Here is a 16586-nt window from a genome sequence, read left to right as displayed (position 1 = left end):
GACTGATGTCTGGGGTGGTTTGCTAATGTCTCTAGACTTGTCGTGTTGGGATTTTATTAATGTAATTGATTTATGTTTAAAAGCTGACACTTGACCAAATGTATATATACAAAGTATCCCATATTACCTTTGAAAAGCTTACAAATAAGCATGGGATGTTGCATAACCAAGATATGGCACCACAATATCACAAAAACACCACTTGATTAAGGGATTTTTTTTTTACATTTGTTTATTTGACAAAGTAAACTGATGCCCTTTATCACAGGCTAAATTAATACCATGGTCTGCTGTGGACATACTGATACAATGTATATCCAGATATAAGAGACATTGTATAGTAAATATTTACATCACTGCATGATATAAACAAGCAGTAAAACAAGCTGGAAAAAACCTATTCCATGCATTAGGACAAACTGACAGGCATTAAGCTTTGCAAGAACTGTGGAGAGGCGTGCCAACACCCAGCATTTCAGAGACTACACATAATGACATGCATTACATCCATGTACATGTATGGCCTTGAATTCAATGTGGTGTTACATAGGATAAATGCAATCATTATTAAATGCAAATCAAATATTAAATAGGAATACTTTTGATACAAGGTCTTGATTTTTATGCCCAAGATGAAAGTAAATAAATGTGGAACTGAGCTTGACTTGCCTCAATGCTGATTGCACTGTACATGCACACTGCTACACATATATAATCTCTCAAATTAAATGACTAAATGAAATTCAAAGCTTGTGCATATGTATTAAAGCTAGAAGTGGATTAGAAGATACAGAATGTATGATGCACAACATTATATAATACCTCTATTTATAATTCCAAGTGAAAAGAAAATATAGTACATGTGTATACTGCCAGATGGAATCAAACGGCTTTCACTGATATGAGAACTCAGAAGATCAAACGGCCAATTTACAGATATCATGCTTTTCTTTATCAGTTTACATTTGCATCTCTGGTTTTAGAGTGAAGAATTTAGAAGGTTAAGCTGAATAAGTTATCTTTAGATTTCCAGTAGTCCTTTGCCCTATTGATCAATGATTGCTTTATACCTCTAGTATACCACTCCAAGGTTCAAATGCTGCTTGATAATGTTAATATTTAAGAATGTACATGTTGCTTCTGCAAGGTTAATTCAATGTCAAGCAAATTTATGGAACTAAAACCTTGAGAAGTGCTGACTAGAGATGAACAGATTACACCAATGCTATGGAAATATCAAATTTTCTATCTTTCCATCCTGTCAGGTAATTATGCCGCAAAAGTGCCAAAGTTCGTAAACTAAGTGTTGTCCATTTTTACCAGATGTGGTAAATGTATCTTCAAAAGAGCAGATCTATCCAAAATATCAAAAAAGGCATAAAAAATGTAAGTTTTTCATTTGAATTATTTCAGAGCAAACCTCACACAAATTTACCAGTCCTATAAGCAACTTCAAAAATACAGCCATCCAACACTGGATATACACGGTCTGCATGTATTGGTGATCTGAGGAGATAATCATGGGAGTTGCGTTACTGTTTCATGGTCTGTTGTGAAAGCAGTTCCAATGTTATAGCACTAAGTAACCCAGGTATGCTATCCTGCTTCTCCAAGTATACTTCCATCAGGCTCTTTAATGTGCAGGAGTATTCTGTCTCTAACATCTGCACTTCTCCAGAGCTACTTTGCTGAAAGAGAACAGCAAACATTAAACCAATTATTACAGCTTTTCTTATGCACAGGATTTAGGCATAAACTTTGACTGACCAAGTCAGAATATTTTGCACGCCAGGTTTGGGGTCAACATTGTAGACAACACGGAAAGAGGAATCTAGCACAGCTGAAAAGAAGCATCTGTGAAGTAGCTTTTTATCGAAGAACATCATCATGAGAGAATAATCTAATCAGTTACTACCTTAGTAAAAATATTAACCCAATGGATGTATAGATGACCAATTCACTACAAGTGCTCCTAAAGTGAGATAAATCCAGAATCTATAAGAACCGATGAAATCTTTGTTATTTTTTTTTAAATGTACTTTTCAGTAAATATCCTATATGCATTTTTATGCATATGTGGTAAATGACCTAAAATTTTGCCTAAGAAAGTTGTTTTTTTAGCAGTGAAGAAATCTTATAAAATATTACTTCTGACTACTTCCAGTAGGATATCATCCTACCTTTCAAACAAACCTGAGAATATCTCAAAAAAACTTTCAGAACCAGTCATGGGTGAAATTTTATGTCATTTACTGTACATGTAGTAATTCTGTCAGGCAGAGCGACAGGTCCCTCTGACACTGTCCCACTCACTAACCGTTTAAACACTTGCTTCTGACTCACCATGAAGAGCAACCAGTCATTGGGTGACTCAGCATATCGGTTTGTTAGCCTGTACTGATTTGTGTTGCACATGTCAATTTTGTACCCCACAACTTCATAAATTATCTCCCTTAGTTGTTGACTTTTCTCCTTGAAAGCTTCCATCAGACGTTTTGTCTTCAACTCTGCTGACGACAACTGGGCTTTCAATTCTGGAACACAAAAAATGAACCATCAAGACTGGAACAGATCTGGAATGTAGAATTTTTTTTTTATACCTGTTATACCTTAGCTCTGTGATTATGTGGTTGATGTCCCCAAAACAGAGAAAAAGAAATATCCCTCTCTAACATCAGTGACTTTTAACGTACGATATCTCCACTATTCTAACATTACATTAACATCTCACTTACTGTCCCACTTACTCTCCATTACAGACCATTCAAACCCATCGATTTCATGCTCTGTTGAAAGACACCTGTTTTCCTGACATAAGTGCAAAGTGAAGTAATCGGTGTGAACAATGAACAAGGAAAATACCATGGCAAACGAGTACAAATTTTCATTCGTCGGTGTAAAGGTGAGTCTTTTTTAATATTTACATCACTATTTGAGATCTAAGAATCTTGCATTTATAATGAAATACAAACTACATGTACTTCAGCAATACTTCGCGTCACTGTTCACTCACAACTGAACCATAAATAGTCTTCATGCTTAAAATCTGATCACCATGAACAGATTTGGCAAAAGCCTTCGCACTTTGTTCAGTCACAGTAACTTTACTACAATATATTACAGCTTGAGATGTAATGGTCATTTCCACTGGTCATTCTGGATTATGTTAATTAGCCATCTGGCTCAGATTTGTGAGCTCTTTTAGCAGAGGTAGTTGAAGGAAGACTAGGGCCCTCTGCATGAGGAGAGTATGTCCCATTCAAAACATCCTTGTTATTCAACCTCCACACCCTAGCCTCTGTTACTCACCCTCTGTTACTTTGTCACCCTCCACACTAAGGCCCTGTTTGTCCTTGAAGTTCTTGTCCACCACCATGGTCTGATCCTGTCCTTGCCCCCCTGACTCCTCCAGTAGCTTCAGACTCTCCCATAGCCTAACTCCACCTCACACAATTACCCTAGTTACTGCCCTCTGTTACTCACCCTCCACACTACGGCCCTGTTTGTCCTGGACATTCTTGTCCACCACCATAGTCAAATCCTGTACTTGGCCCCCTAACTCCTCCAGTAGCTTCACCCTCTCCCACAGCCTTACTCCACCTCACACACCCTAGTTACTGACCCCTATTACTCACCCTCCACACTAAGGCCCTGTTTGTCCTGGACATTCTTGTCCACCACCATGGTCAGATCCTGTACTTGGCCCCCTGTCTCCTCCAGTATCTTCACCCTCTCTTTTAATTTGATGTTCTCCTCCTTCACTGTTTTCAGCTCCTCTGCCCGCTGTTTCTGAGCCACAGCTGCTGGGTTCATGCGGAAATGAACCACCTTTGTGTTCATTGGATCAAAATCACCCTAAAAAGCACAAGACAGACAGTACAAGGTACAAAAACAACAAAAAAAAAAAACAAAGTCTATTTTCTGGAACTCTTCAACCTTTTCATATGTGTGCAAAGTGTTTTTTTCAAGCTCATTCTCAAGGCATTGTACTTTGTAGACTGTTAAGGTTATACCTTTTGTGAAGCCCTGGAATTGGCCTATCCAACCAATGTAGTTTTGTCTCCAAAATTAAATCTCCAAAAAATGTCCACAAATTCCACTGAAAGTTGGTTTTTTATACGTTAAAAGGTTGAGGAATTAGGGTATACAGTGTACTATTGCAACTTGTAACACAAATGCAACTATGATATCAAAGTGATATAAAATTACATGTACAATTGCTTAGAAAATGCCTTCTGTTGTAAAAAGTCACCAGGGTTCCCACCCAAAAAAGATAATAAAATTCAAAACCATTTCCAAACCCTTTCCAAACCTAAAGTTCAGAATTCCAAACCCATAATTAACACTGAAAGATTGTTTAATTGCTATCTCTTTAGCATTGTAAACCTGCAACAGTAACATGATGTATAAGGGGGAACTGAATGAATGTTACCATCAACCACAGAGTCTGTGAAAATAAATATGGTTGACAAACCCATATGGTCATTACATTTTGACCATATCTAGTATGCACTTTCTTTTTTCTTGGGACTAAAATTTAAGTTTGTCACAAATTTGGGGCCAGGTATAAAGCATGACTGACTGATTGTTTATGCTACATTCAAAATTATTGCAGTCGTATGGGTGGAAGAAGACAGAAATCTAAGAAAACGTCAACCAGTGGTAAGTTTCTGTCCACCTATGGTCTGAAAATAAAAGGATCCAAAACCCCTATGTTGAAGTCTCCTGTCTGCTGTTTAGAGCATACTTATAATTACAATTAAAAGCACTTATAAAAATCACAGAGTCCACATTTGTTTTCTCTCAAGTCATTTTTAATGGAATGAAATCGGATCAGATACAAAGAAATAATTTGCCACCAACTTTGACATGACTAGAGAAAATGCCTAGAAAAAAAACATACTATTTCTCAGAAGTAACATTAAAAATTTACAGGGCATGTGTCAGTTACAAGTTGCAAAGTTTTGTTTTATTTTACTGAACAGTTTTGTTCATAGTTTTAAGCTTTTTACGTTTCAATTCTGCTGCAACTCTCACACAATTTGCTTTAGTCAAGAAACCAAACAATAAAACAGTTAAAGACACATTCACATTTATGTCTTTATCAACTAATTTTCTACACAAACTTTGGTGAATAATCATCCATGGTTCTTCTAAATTATTTCTGACTAAATTAAAACTGCACATGAAAATGCTCCCCCAGGGCATAATCTGGCCTCAGAAGGGCAGGGGGTGAAGGGCACCTCATTGTTGAATATTTCGATTCTCATAAATTTTTCAGGGCCTCGGTTCCTACGGTTGACCTCCACCCCACGTGCACACCACAACACGTACCTAGCCTGAAAATTCAGTCTTTGGATGGCTTGTATTTACTGATATGTGGAGAACTCTGCCATCCTGGATGACATGTGCATCTGACATTTGCATCTGACATCACATTGTATCATAGCTACCCTAGACCATCATTAAAAAGTTGCTTGTTGTTGGTAACAAACCCTGTTTTTTGAAGTCGGTCGGCATTTTTTTCTTTTTTTGAAAGTAAATTAAAAGTAATTCTCGGCCCGCATAATCTGAACGCTAATTGAATTATCGCCAGTCCAATCTTCGTCAGCTGCTTCAGGGCATATATTTCCGATTTTAAATGCCTTTTAAAAATTTCGTTGTTTTCATAACCAAGTTCTTGCACACTGAAGTCAATATTCCTTCTTGATTCTGGATCCAACATTAAATTTGAGTAAATTTACGAACTTTAAACCTAAACAAGTTGAAAGGCATTCATTGCTTTCGCCACTCTGGTGAAGGAACTCCAATTTGCTTTCGCTGCACAGAAATTATATTCGCCAAAACTAATGTGACGAATGACTAGCCCAAGCCCAGCGACTAAGTAGATAGTCTTAGTAGATTTTATTTATTTATTTATTTTTTTGACGCAAAGGGCACTTCAGGGGAACGGCAGCGTCTGGTAATGGGACTCTGAGAAGGGCTGGATTAGGCCCTGACCATGCATTTCATTCACGACAGTGTGGACAGTTTTGTTGTCAACCGATGTTGTTGTTTTAACTTATAACGCGTAAGTCACTTTTGTTTAAAATTATCCCTTTGCAGATATGTATCCATGAAATATTTACGAAAGGGACTGTAAATAATATTCAAGACCCATATTTGATTTTTCCAAACCGTGAACCAAAATTCCAAACCAGTTCAAGGCCTTGATTTATTTATTTATTTATTTGATTGGTGTTTTACGGTGAACTCAAGACCTTCCCACTTGCAGCCGGAGAGGAAGCCAGCATGAGCTGGACTTGAACTCACAGCGACCACACTGGTGAGAGACTCCTGGGTCAATACGCTGCGCTAGCATGCTAACCAATGCTAACTCAAGGCCTTAACAGTCATAAATAAAATTCACAACCATTTCCTGACTTCCAAACCGTGTTGGAACCCTGAGTCACTGGATTTGACATAATTGCAAGCACATGTCCAAGAGGAGGGCATTCTTCCAGATGTCTCTTTCGATAAACTTCACTGCCATAAAAAGAGAAACATTTTTCAGTATGACACGAAAAACCATTCAATTAATTTATTTCGCTGATGGTTTCTAAACGCGATGCTAAACAAGTTTTCACTTATAATGTAGTGGTCAGTTTTGCAAATGCAGCATATTACTGGATTAACCTAAGTCTGCCAGTTACCTGTAAATGGCGCTGTTCAATTCGTGACTCCAAGACAAATTTCTGTTCCTCCACCGTCTCCAATTTGCTCTCCAGTTCAGCTATTGTCACTCTAAACGCAACAAAATTGATCAATTTCCATCAAACTTGATACTTGTTTATCATTAGCATTTAGACGTGTTTAAGATGAAAATACTACAGAAAAGTGATTGTATGACTGTCAATATACTTGACAATTTGTTACCTTTCTAACATCAGAAATTCTGTCATTTATCCTTATATTATCATCCAAAAAGTTTTTTGGGTGATAGAGTAGCTCTACGATAGGCTGATTAGTTGTTTTGGCTGTGCTGTCCTAAGCATGCCAAAGCTGAAAATCTCCATATTAGGGCTTTCTTTAATATGGCTCAAGTATTTCTGACCTCATGTTATCTTTTCCATAAATAAGGAAGATGTTAAGACCACAACTTTTAACGAGGTAAAGGGTACTCTGGATCGGCCAACATACAAACATCATTTGAAACTACATGTCGGGATTGTTAGGCTGGACTGGACTGCTATTCCAAAAATTAACATCTATTTTTTTAAGAGTACAGATCTATAATTCTAAAAGCTTAGCTGGAAAAAATGAAACCAATCTTGGGTCTAGTTTTGAGATACAATATTCACACTGACCTCAGTTCTCTGATGGTCTTTACTGTGGCCTCATCTGCTTGACTATGTGATGAACTACATGTCAGCTCTTTAGTCTTTGCTCCAGCTGAAAGCATATCATACATAGAATACTTTATACTATACTAAATAAGTACTGTATTTATAATGTTACAAAAGTGGAACAACATTTGAGAAAATGTGCTTTAATGCAGTCTTCATGTATGAATGTCATGAACTGTCTTCAATCACTCTACTGTTTTCTGAAACCGTTATTCATCTTACCAGGTTGTATGGATGTATCTCTGACCTTTCTACTTGGTATATTCACCCCGTTAATTGTATAATATTTCATACATCACCTTTACCTAAGCATACAAAACGTGTAATATGTATTTACTCACATATTGTTTAGTGGGTTGTACAATATCTTTGTATCATTTTGTAACAAATCCTCCTAAATCTCACTGTAGGCCTTGCCAGACAGCCCCTTTCTGTCTCTGATATACTTCAATCACTTGGTTACCTGTTGAGGTCAATTTTCTTGCAAACTAAGGTTCTACGTGTCAATGACACACCTGTGCCAATTACCTGCTGAGCTCTGTTTTCTTCTGAGTTAGTTACTCCCTTGATTCCCCTCCCTTTAAGTGTCCTACCTGACTGGTACATCTATACCATTTACCTGCTGAGCTCTGGTTTTCTTCTAAGTTAGTTACTCCCTTGATTCCCCTTCCTAAAGTCTTCTATCTGACTGTGACACCTATACCATTTACCTGCTGAGCTCTGGTTTTTTCCTGTGTTAACTGTTCCCCTGTTCTCTGTAGATCCCCCTCATATTGCTCTATCTGTCTTTGATACCCAAGTATCACCTCGTCCATCTGCTGCTGTCGACTGCCAGTGTGAGAATCTAAATTCACAGTCATCTCACTTTCATAAGAGTCCAGGATCCGCTTTAATGCATCTCTTTCCTACACATACAACAATACACTTTACATTTATATCAACATTTCCAACCATCTCTTGATCGTTTGAAGTTTCAAGCCATCATTATTTGAGCTTTTCAGACAGTAAAATTAGAAAAATGTTTGCACCTCAACAAAGTATAATACCTTGGAAATAAGGAGAAGTTTCTTCTGTAATCTCCTGATGAGATCATCCTGTTGTTGTGAGCGACAAGTTTTCTGAAAGAGGGAGCTGTTGTCTGAGCGATGCTGTTCCTCTTTTGTCCTCAGCTCATCTTCCAATGAACATATCCTGCCAAAAAAGGAAACATAAAAAAAGATGTGGTAGGATGTTACAAAGAAAAAAACACCCCACAAAAACCCAGTAAAATGAAACAATAAAAAACCACAAACAACAAAAATATGTGCATCATCTATTCCTCTTTCAGATGATTCCTTTCAAGGAATAGATACTTACTGCTTATTTCCAAAATTGCTTGTGTTTGGCACCGATTTTCTGTTTCTTATATGTTTCCTATCAATTTTTACATATCAATACCGTCACTTTTAACTGGGAAAACGATATGTGAGTATTTACTTTGTACATCAGTTGGCACTGACAATGTTAAACTGAGACAATCTTAATAATCATTTATGCCTCTTATAAAATGTACACTGTACTGCGCAAAGGGTACTGACTTGGACTGAAGCTGTCCCCGAGTCTCCAGTAAGAGTAAATGGCTCTTTTGTGACTCTGCTAGCCTCCTCTTCATCTCCACTGGTGACCTGAAAATTATCAGTATATTTTGATAGATTAAAGGCTAAGCAAATGGTTAACAAATGTAAATACTGTACTTAATTTTTTTTTTCTTTTTTGCATAAGCCTATGTCACATATTGGAATAAGGATGTGTGGGGACTCGCCTAGTGGTTAGTGTGCTAGAGCAGCACAACGACCCAGGAGCTTCTCACCAATGCTGTGAATTCAAGTCCAACTCATGCTGGCTTCCTCTCCAGCTGTACATGGGAAGGTCTTCCAGCAGCCTGCTGATGGCCATAACACAGGCCGATGCCATATACATGTAAGTGAAATATTCTTGAGTACAGTGCAAAACACGTATAAAAGAAATCAATAAAATAAGGGCATGCAGTTCTCTAGAAAGTTTGTGTCTAAGAAGAGTTCCTCTTATAATCAAGTCATCACTGAATAAATGTCTTCTCTGAACCTTGATTATATAACATCACAAGTATTTGAGCAAATCCTTACATTTGCTCAGAATCGCTCAGTTCCCATTTCTTAATTTTCTTCTTCAACATCTGAAATGATACATTGATGAACAAAATAAGCATCTTTGACAACCTGCATGTACAAGTCTCACATAACATGGTCATATATTTTACGAATAACGTGTCTAAATTTGGAAAGTTAATACTTCTTATTACAAAGCTGCCATAAAGTTGAGTCAAGTGTATTTACCATGCTGACGTATGTCTTTGCTACATGTATGCCTTGTCATGTACATTATGTCATGTGCCGGTTATAATTCCTTCATAAAATGGGTCCCTAAATTTCACCAAACAGTTTGCTGAGTTCACAAACTCAACAGATCAATTAATTACCTTTATGAATTTATAATTAACAGCAGCTCTTGTAAGAAACAAAAGTTGGAGTGACCTCCTTGCTTGCTTTAACTCAGTGCCTTGAACACTGACCTCATTCTCCACCTGTAGCCTGTCCAGTTCTGCACATCTCTGGTCAGCCCTATGTAGACGGGACTGCAGCCCCTCCATCTGCTCCTTCAGCAAGGTTACATTCTCCTCTGTTTCCCTGATGGCATAATTACATCAGCACATGTTCACACAACACATTCTTTCCCCCACAACATCAACTCTTTTATGAAAACAAAAGAAAATTGTCTTTAATAGGTGTCCCCAGTGTAAACATGATCACTTCGTTTACCCAAAAATCACCTTTGTGGAAAAGGTACAGAAACATTAAGCTCAGCACACAACAGGCGATTTTTATAGCCAATTTGTGTGGGGAAAAAAAAGTTAAATTGTCTCACATGTGGCAACTGCCAACAGCAAGGAGCTAGGGCAGTTGTAGAATTTGCTTGGTTTTGACTAACTAGTGACACGTGAGAAAGCCACAGACTTCCTGTGGTGTGTGGCAAATGGCAATGATAGACTAAGAATACTCACTTTAAGAACTCACACTTCTCAGTAAGGGAGTGAACTTCCTTCTCCAATTCAGGTACTCTTGACAACTGGCTTTTCATACTTTTCACTAAGACAGAATCATCTTCAAACTTTTGAAGTTTTTGTTCAAGTTCCTGTAAATAAAAAAAAAACAACTTTAGTTCTGGTGTTAACACCACACTTATGAATATTTCCTTCATATCATATGACAATGGCCACGTTCATTTTTGTATGTTCATTTTTTCTACCTGCATGTATCTGTTTTTATTCACAGCTAAGTTGAAACACACAACTCCACTGGCAAGGGACAGTTGGTACCTAGCACAAGGGCTGAACAAGCCATGATCTGATGACATGAAGCAAGAATGAGCTAGTGCATTAATATTATATGAATTTTAATTGCAGCAGCATGAAGTGTAACTTATCACTCAATCAATGTCAACTTTACCCTTTTCTTGGATTCCGCATCAAGAGTCCTCAACTTGTATTCTTCTAGCTCCTTCATCTGTGTGGTTATTTCTGTGGAACGCCTGGAACATTACACAGCACAACTATACTGAGTACAATATATGACTGGGGCAGAAATTAACTACAAAATGTCACTGTCACAAAGAACCAGTGCCCTTTGAGATCTACTGTTCTTCCTCGATATTAGTTGGTCTGTTAGCTTAATAAAGGAAAACATGATCATACTTTTCCAATATTTGTTTTAATATAAATGTATAGAACATAGTGTAGGCCTTTTCTTAGATGTTTGTTTGTTCACTGACGTAGGTACAATCACTATTCACTGAGTTAACAGGTACATCACAGACCAGTAACCGGCCCAACCAAAATTTCATTGGCCTCAAACGATCGAACTAGAGATAATTTTGTGTCCTGCATAAGCAATATGACTGCCAATATAATGGCAATATTAAAATTTGGACCAAAGGGTGAGAATGCCTGAAATAGCATTTAAAGAGCGTGATAAATGTCAGAATGGTCACCTACTTAAGCTGCAGTTTAAGTTGGGCATTGGTCTCCTCCAGTTCATTCTTACAGATCTCTAGCTCTGTCTTCTGTCTCCACAGTTCATTTTTCATCTCCATCACCTTCACCCGCATAGCCTCGTGACTCTGAAATGATTATTAAAGAGATGAAAAAATGAAAAATACAATCTTAAAAATATCTCCTTGTGTCAAATGCGTGACAAGACTAGCCATATTGTATCAGTTACCCTCTCTGCAAACAAAGCAAATTTATTATCACTGTTGTTAGTCCAAAAATCTAAAGGCTCTCTGCACACGTGTATATGAATGTATATCAGTATTTGCAAACTTATAAAACTGCATCTTGAAGACATGTGGTAATAAAATGACAAGCTTCAAAAAACTTCATGTAAATGCTTAAAAATGGAAATATTCACGTTAAAAAGAGGCACCTGATGTAAATCTTCCTCAAGCTGAAGCTTGTCTCGTTGTAGTGTAGATATCTTTTGTTCATAGCTAGTCTTACAAGCCTCCACCTCCTTCCTAGCTTCAGCCAGCTGTCCGCGTGCCTCCTCCTCCCGATCCATCAAATACTGCCACTTCTCTTTGTATTCTCTCAACTTGGCAATCTCTACCTGAAAACAATTAAATCAACAAGTAGAGTACACTTTATGTACACATGGTCAAAATGAAGTAGCCATGAATTCTATAACTAAAAACAAATGACCAGGACTTTCAGAGGAAATCTATGTGTTAAAGCAAAGAGCAATCCTCTTCAGTAGATGTTGTATGCTTCAGAGCTTAACAATACACAACTGGTTATTAAAGACAAATGAATCAAAAATGTATTCAACAATAACTCATATCCACTGATCAAATTATTACCCTACTAGTACTTGTTACAGATATATGGCAACTCCTAAATCTGGCCAGATACCTGAGACTTGTGTTTGATCGTTCCTATATCTCTTTCAAATTCAATCCTGGCTTTTTTATTTGATGTCTCCAGTTTGGCGATTTTAGATTCGAGCTCAGCAATGTGAGTCTTTGATGAAATAATTTCTGATTCTCTCATTTTCTCCTTTCTGTCGTGTTCTGAAATCACAAAACAATGTGGCAAAATAGAGAAGCACACCACAGAGAGATGAAAAAAGAGATCAGTAGAAAATGCAAATGAACATGTTCAATACTACCGGAATTCCTCAATCATTTTGCATGTGAAAGAGCACATCCGTAATGCAAATCTGAAATATGATTTTGGAGACATTCAGTCATCTAGATTAGCCAGTTTCAGGGCTTCACAAAAAGTATAATTTTAACAGTCTACAGCGAAGTACATACCTTCAGAATATGCTCAAATAAACACTTTAAAACATGTGAAAAAAAGGTTGAAGAAACAAGCTGATGGGTTGATAAATGAAGTAAATGTGAAAATTTAAATCCACCATATGTCTAAATGGTGTTGCTGCTTTCAACCTGTTGCTTGTAAAACAATGACTTGACAGCAGTGCTGGTTCATTCATCTGGTACCCAGGAAAATCAAACAAACTCAACTTACATTTTTAATGACATGAATTCATTAGCTATGACATACAGTGTACATGTAATGAAACTTTTTCTTTTTGTGTCTTCCGAGTCAATGGTCAAATTGGTTATATGTATGAAAAGGTTCAGCACCTTTGCATTACACTCTTAAATATGAAAGAAGCGTTTATCTGGCAGATGCAACAATTTTATTCCAAATAATACTAAGCCACCCAATATGTCATTCATATAGCTGTAAACAAATCAACCTTCATGTGGAACCTTGAGAACTTGCTTTAAAAAAAACAACAGATTTTCTATAATTTTTCTCAAAGCTTAAAATAATGTTTAGAGTTAGATGTATCACATGAAATAGCACTCATTTATAATCCACTATGCATGGTCACCTCCTACAAGAAGATATGAACAGCAATCAGAAATAAACACATGTATCTGCGTGTTACTAACCTAGTAATGACTGCATGGACATGGAGGAATACTGCTCCTTGGGCAAACTACTTGCATCCAGCTCATTCAAGCTGAAGTGTAGACCACGATTACTCAGGTTTGATGGCTTCCTTGCCCTGCCTGACAGAAATGTGTCAAAGTCTCTCTTCAGGTTCAAGGAGGTTGTATCATCACTCGGGAAGCCTGCCATCTGCAATGACAGAACATCATGGAATTTTGGAATACATCTTACCACTCACAAGCTGCAGCTCTAGTCAAAAGTTGCACAATTTAAAATAATTAAGACATTCAGTGTGTATGACACATGTGACATAAGCAGTCTGTGTGTACACAATGGCAGGTACAGGTGAAAGCATGAACCAAGAAGAGGTGTTAAAGACTTTGTTCCTCAAAATATTGTTCAAATTGAACTTACCAGGTAAGTAACTAAGTGTGGATGAGGAAAGGAGTATTAATGCCTGGATGTAAGTGAAACAAGAAGATAAGGTGGGTAACTTAGCGTTAGCAAGGGTGTTTGGAAAAAGGAGCGACTTCTGACTAGAGCTTGGCATGCCGTCAGACTTATCACAATATTATAAGCTGAGTTGACATTTCATGACACCTGCGAGTTCACGCACACACGCACATGACAGGGTGAGGGCTCTCGCAAACTAACACAGATAGGCAAGGTTTTCTCGACCACGAGAGAGGCTCCTAGGTCATTGCACCACGCTTACATGCTAACCTCCTCAGCCACAGAGGCCCCCTAGCATGCATGTAGGACTTCCTTGTCGGACACTGTTCAAAGCATGGTACAAATAAAGAATGGAGAAATATATACCACAGGCAAAAACACGGGCAAACAAATTCATTTCTTACTGTTTCAGCTACTATATATAGGGTCTCATTGCAGATAATGGGTCACTTTATTTGCCTGAAACATAAATTATAGATATACATATTACATTCGGTCTCAGGGGCCCCTGTGGCTCAGTTGGTTAGCACGCTAGCAAAACGTAATGACCCCCGAGCCTCTCACCAATGCGGTCGCTGTGAGTTCAAGTCCAGCTCATGCTGGCTTCTTTTCTAGCCGTTATTTGGGAGGTCTGCCAGCAACCTGCAGTCGATCGAGGGTTTTCCCCAGGGTTCTACCTGGTTTCCTCTCACCATAATGCTGGCCCGTCGTATAAGTGAAATATTCTTGAGTACGATGTAAAACACCAATCAAATAAATAAGTGATGTTGTGTTTTACCCTGTGAGACATAAGTATACTCATGTCATATTCATAAAGGTTAATGGTACTGCCTTTGCTTGTCATTGGTCTGCATCTGTGTATCTGCTTGTTATGAAAAAGTAGTTTATACGGATGACCAGTTTGCACTAGCCAAAGGTGGCTTCTTGGCTGGCGTAGTATCATAGCCACAGCAGAAGCCAATGGTAAACCATACGCTGTTTCACGTGCTGTCTGATAAGTCTTTTATTTGGCCCTTTCTTTGGGCTGCAGTCAAAAACCGGTGTCAACTTTGGCTCTTACCTTTCGGCTCGCGGACTCAAGCAACATCCAAGGCATATTCCATTCAGTAATAGTACACCATTCACGACATGGCAAACCATTTCTAAACATGGCAGTCATTAGGCTCTTCTTTTCAGGTTTAATGTACATGTGCCATGCAGGAACCATAACTTTTTCAAGATCTATAACTGTGGTGAAGGCAAAATGGCTGCTGCTTTAGCAATGACCGTGAGGTGAATTTACCAAGTGGAATGTATGTGGGATGTTGCACTAGTTAAATTAAATCAAACTTTGAGGTCTACTTTCAACAACTTTTGATATTTACCTGTCTAAATGTTTCAGCGTTGAATTCGAAAACACTGTAGGTCCCTTCTGTAAGACACTTTGTAGAATGAAGTTGGCCGTGAAAAACACTCTAAAACGGCGTAATTTCTGGAGTGAACCGAGAAGAGATGGGTCTTTTCAAGGACTCTGGCAAGTTTCAATCAATTTCAGAGTAGCTATATGAAGAAAACCTGTCTCACCAAAATTGTGCTGTGCATGTGTGACGTATCGGGTGCATCCAAAATCCGGATTGCATCTGTGGCCAGGGGCAGAAAACATGGATAATAAAGCAGATGAGTGCCCGCCAGCCTTGACTGGAGCCTTTAAAACTAATTTTTCTCCCTCGAATGAATGGACAAATTGTTCTTTCTATTCTACATCCATGATGACTGCCGAAATCATTGTTAAATTCATTTAAGACTGGTTGCGTGGTCTTGTCTTGCTAGGTTGATTTCCTTATCTTTTGGCGTCTCAGTTCTGGGATTTAAATACACCCGACTTTCCATGACAGCACAAAGTTATTTTGATGAGCGAGAAGGAAATATTTCTGCTGATTTCAACAACATTTTTACTTCACACTCGCAGAGTGGTCTCTTTCATGCACACTTTAGATTGGTGGGTGCAGCCATTTTGCAATGGATTTAACAGCCCACTCTGTTCTGCAAAATGCCTTGCATTGAGGCACGTACTAATTTTGCGAGTGTGGGCGAGCTAAGAGGTAGCACACCTTTTGGATCGCTGAAATCATTTAGAAAAGATTTATCTGACTCGGCAAGAAACGGTGTGCTGTTTACCATTGGCTGCTGCTATAGCTATGATGCTACGCAGGTAAAGAGAGCCACCTTTGGCTAGCGCTAGCTGTTTGTCTTGGTCATCAGTTTCACTAAAAACTGATTTTTCACAACAAGCAGATACACAGATGCAGACCAATGATAAGCAAAGGCAGTACCATTAACTGTACAAGTCCGAGGAAAGACTAAGCTAATTTACACCCAGCACGACGTCTGTCTCCGTTTGTTTAGGTGACGACTATTGGACTCCTCGCAATGCTTTTCACTCTTTGACTCTGGGTCAGACTGATATACTTCAGACAAATCTTAATCCAGGTTAATTCTGTTCGTTAATATGCATTACCTTAAGATTCCTTACCGTCACCAGTTCAAAGCTAATAAGGTCATCGCGATGTTACGTTGAAATATAGGACGCTCTTGGCGTGAAGAACATTTTTCAAGTTAAACTGTCCGCCATCATTTTCAAGTAATACTCTCTTAGCTACTTTTTCGTTTTCAATCAACACTTTGTTATATTTAGCATTATTTTCTCATTCCTGTAAGAAATTCAAGTG

At 38.1% G+C, this 16586-nt stretch overlaps 1 protein-coding gene across 1 annotated transcript; it reads right to left on the bottom strand.

Annotated features, from left to right (window-relative positions):
* Window positions 1-260: 260 nt before the first annotated feature.
* On the bottom strand, window positions 261-16490 carry LOC135468032 (mitotic spindle assembly checkpoint protein MAD1-like). Its single transcript, XM_064746044.1, is given in 18 exon segments — window positions 261-1688; window positions 2344-2534; window positions 3636-3855; window positions 6693-6783; window positions 7347-7431; window positions 8096-8142; window positions 8145-8290; window positions 8432-8576; window positions 8963-9049; window positions 9530-9579; window positions 9976-10090; window positions 10465-10595; window positions 10910-10991; window positions 11455-11579; window positions 11885-12067; window positions 12370-12527; window positions 13425-13614; window positions 16376-16490. Coding segments are annotated over 17 exon segments (2202 nt in total). The 5' UTR covers window positions 16376-16490; the 3' UTR covers window positions 261-1532.
* Between the last annotated feature and the right edge of the window lie 96 nt (window positions 16491-16586).

The sequence above is a fragment of the Liolophura sinensis genome, chromosome 1, assembly GCF_032854445.1.
Source record: "Liolophura sinensis isolate JHLJ2023 chromosome 1, CUHK_Ljap_v2, whole genome shotgun sequence".
In the NCBI taxonomy this organism is placed as follows: Eukaryota; Metazoa; Mollusca; class Polyplacophora; order Chitonida; family Chitonidae; genus Liolophura; species Liolophura sinensis.
The sequence above is the reverse complement of the archived record's forward strand: the minus strand, read 5'-3'. Positions and strand labels throughout refer to the sequence as shown.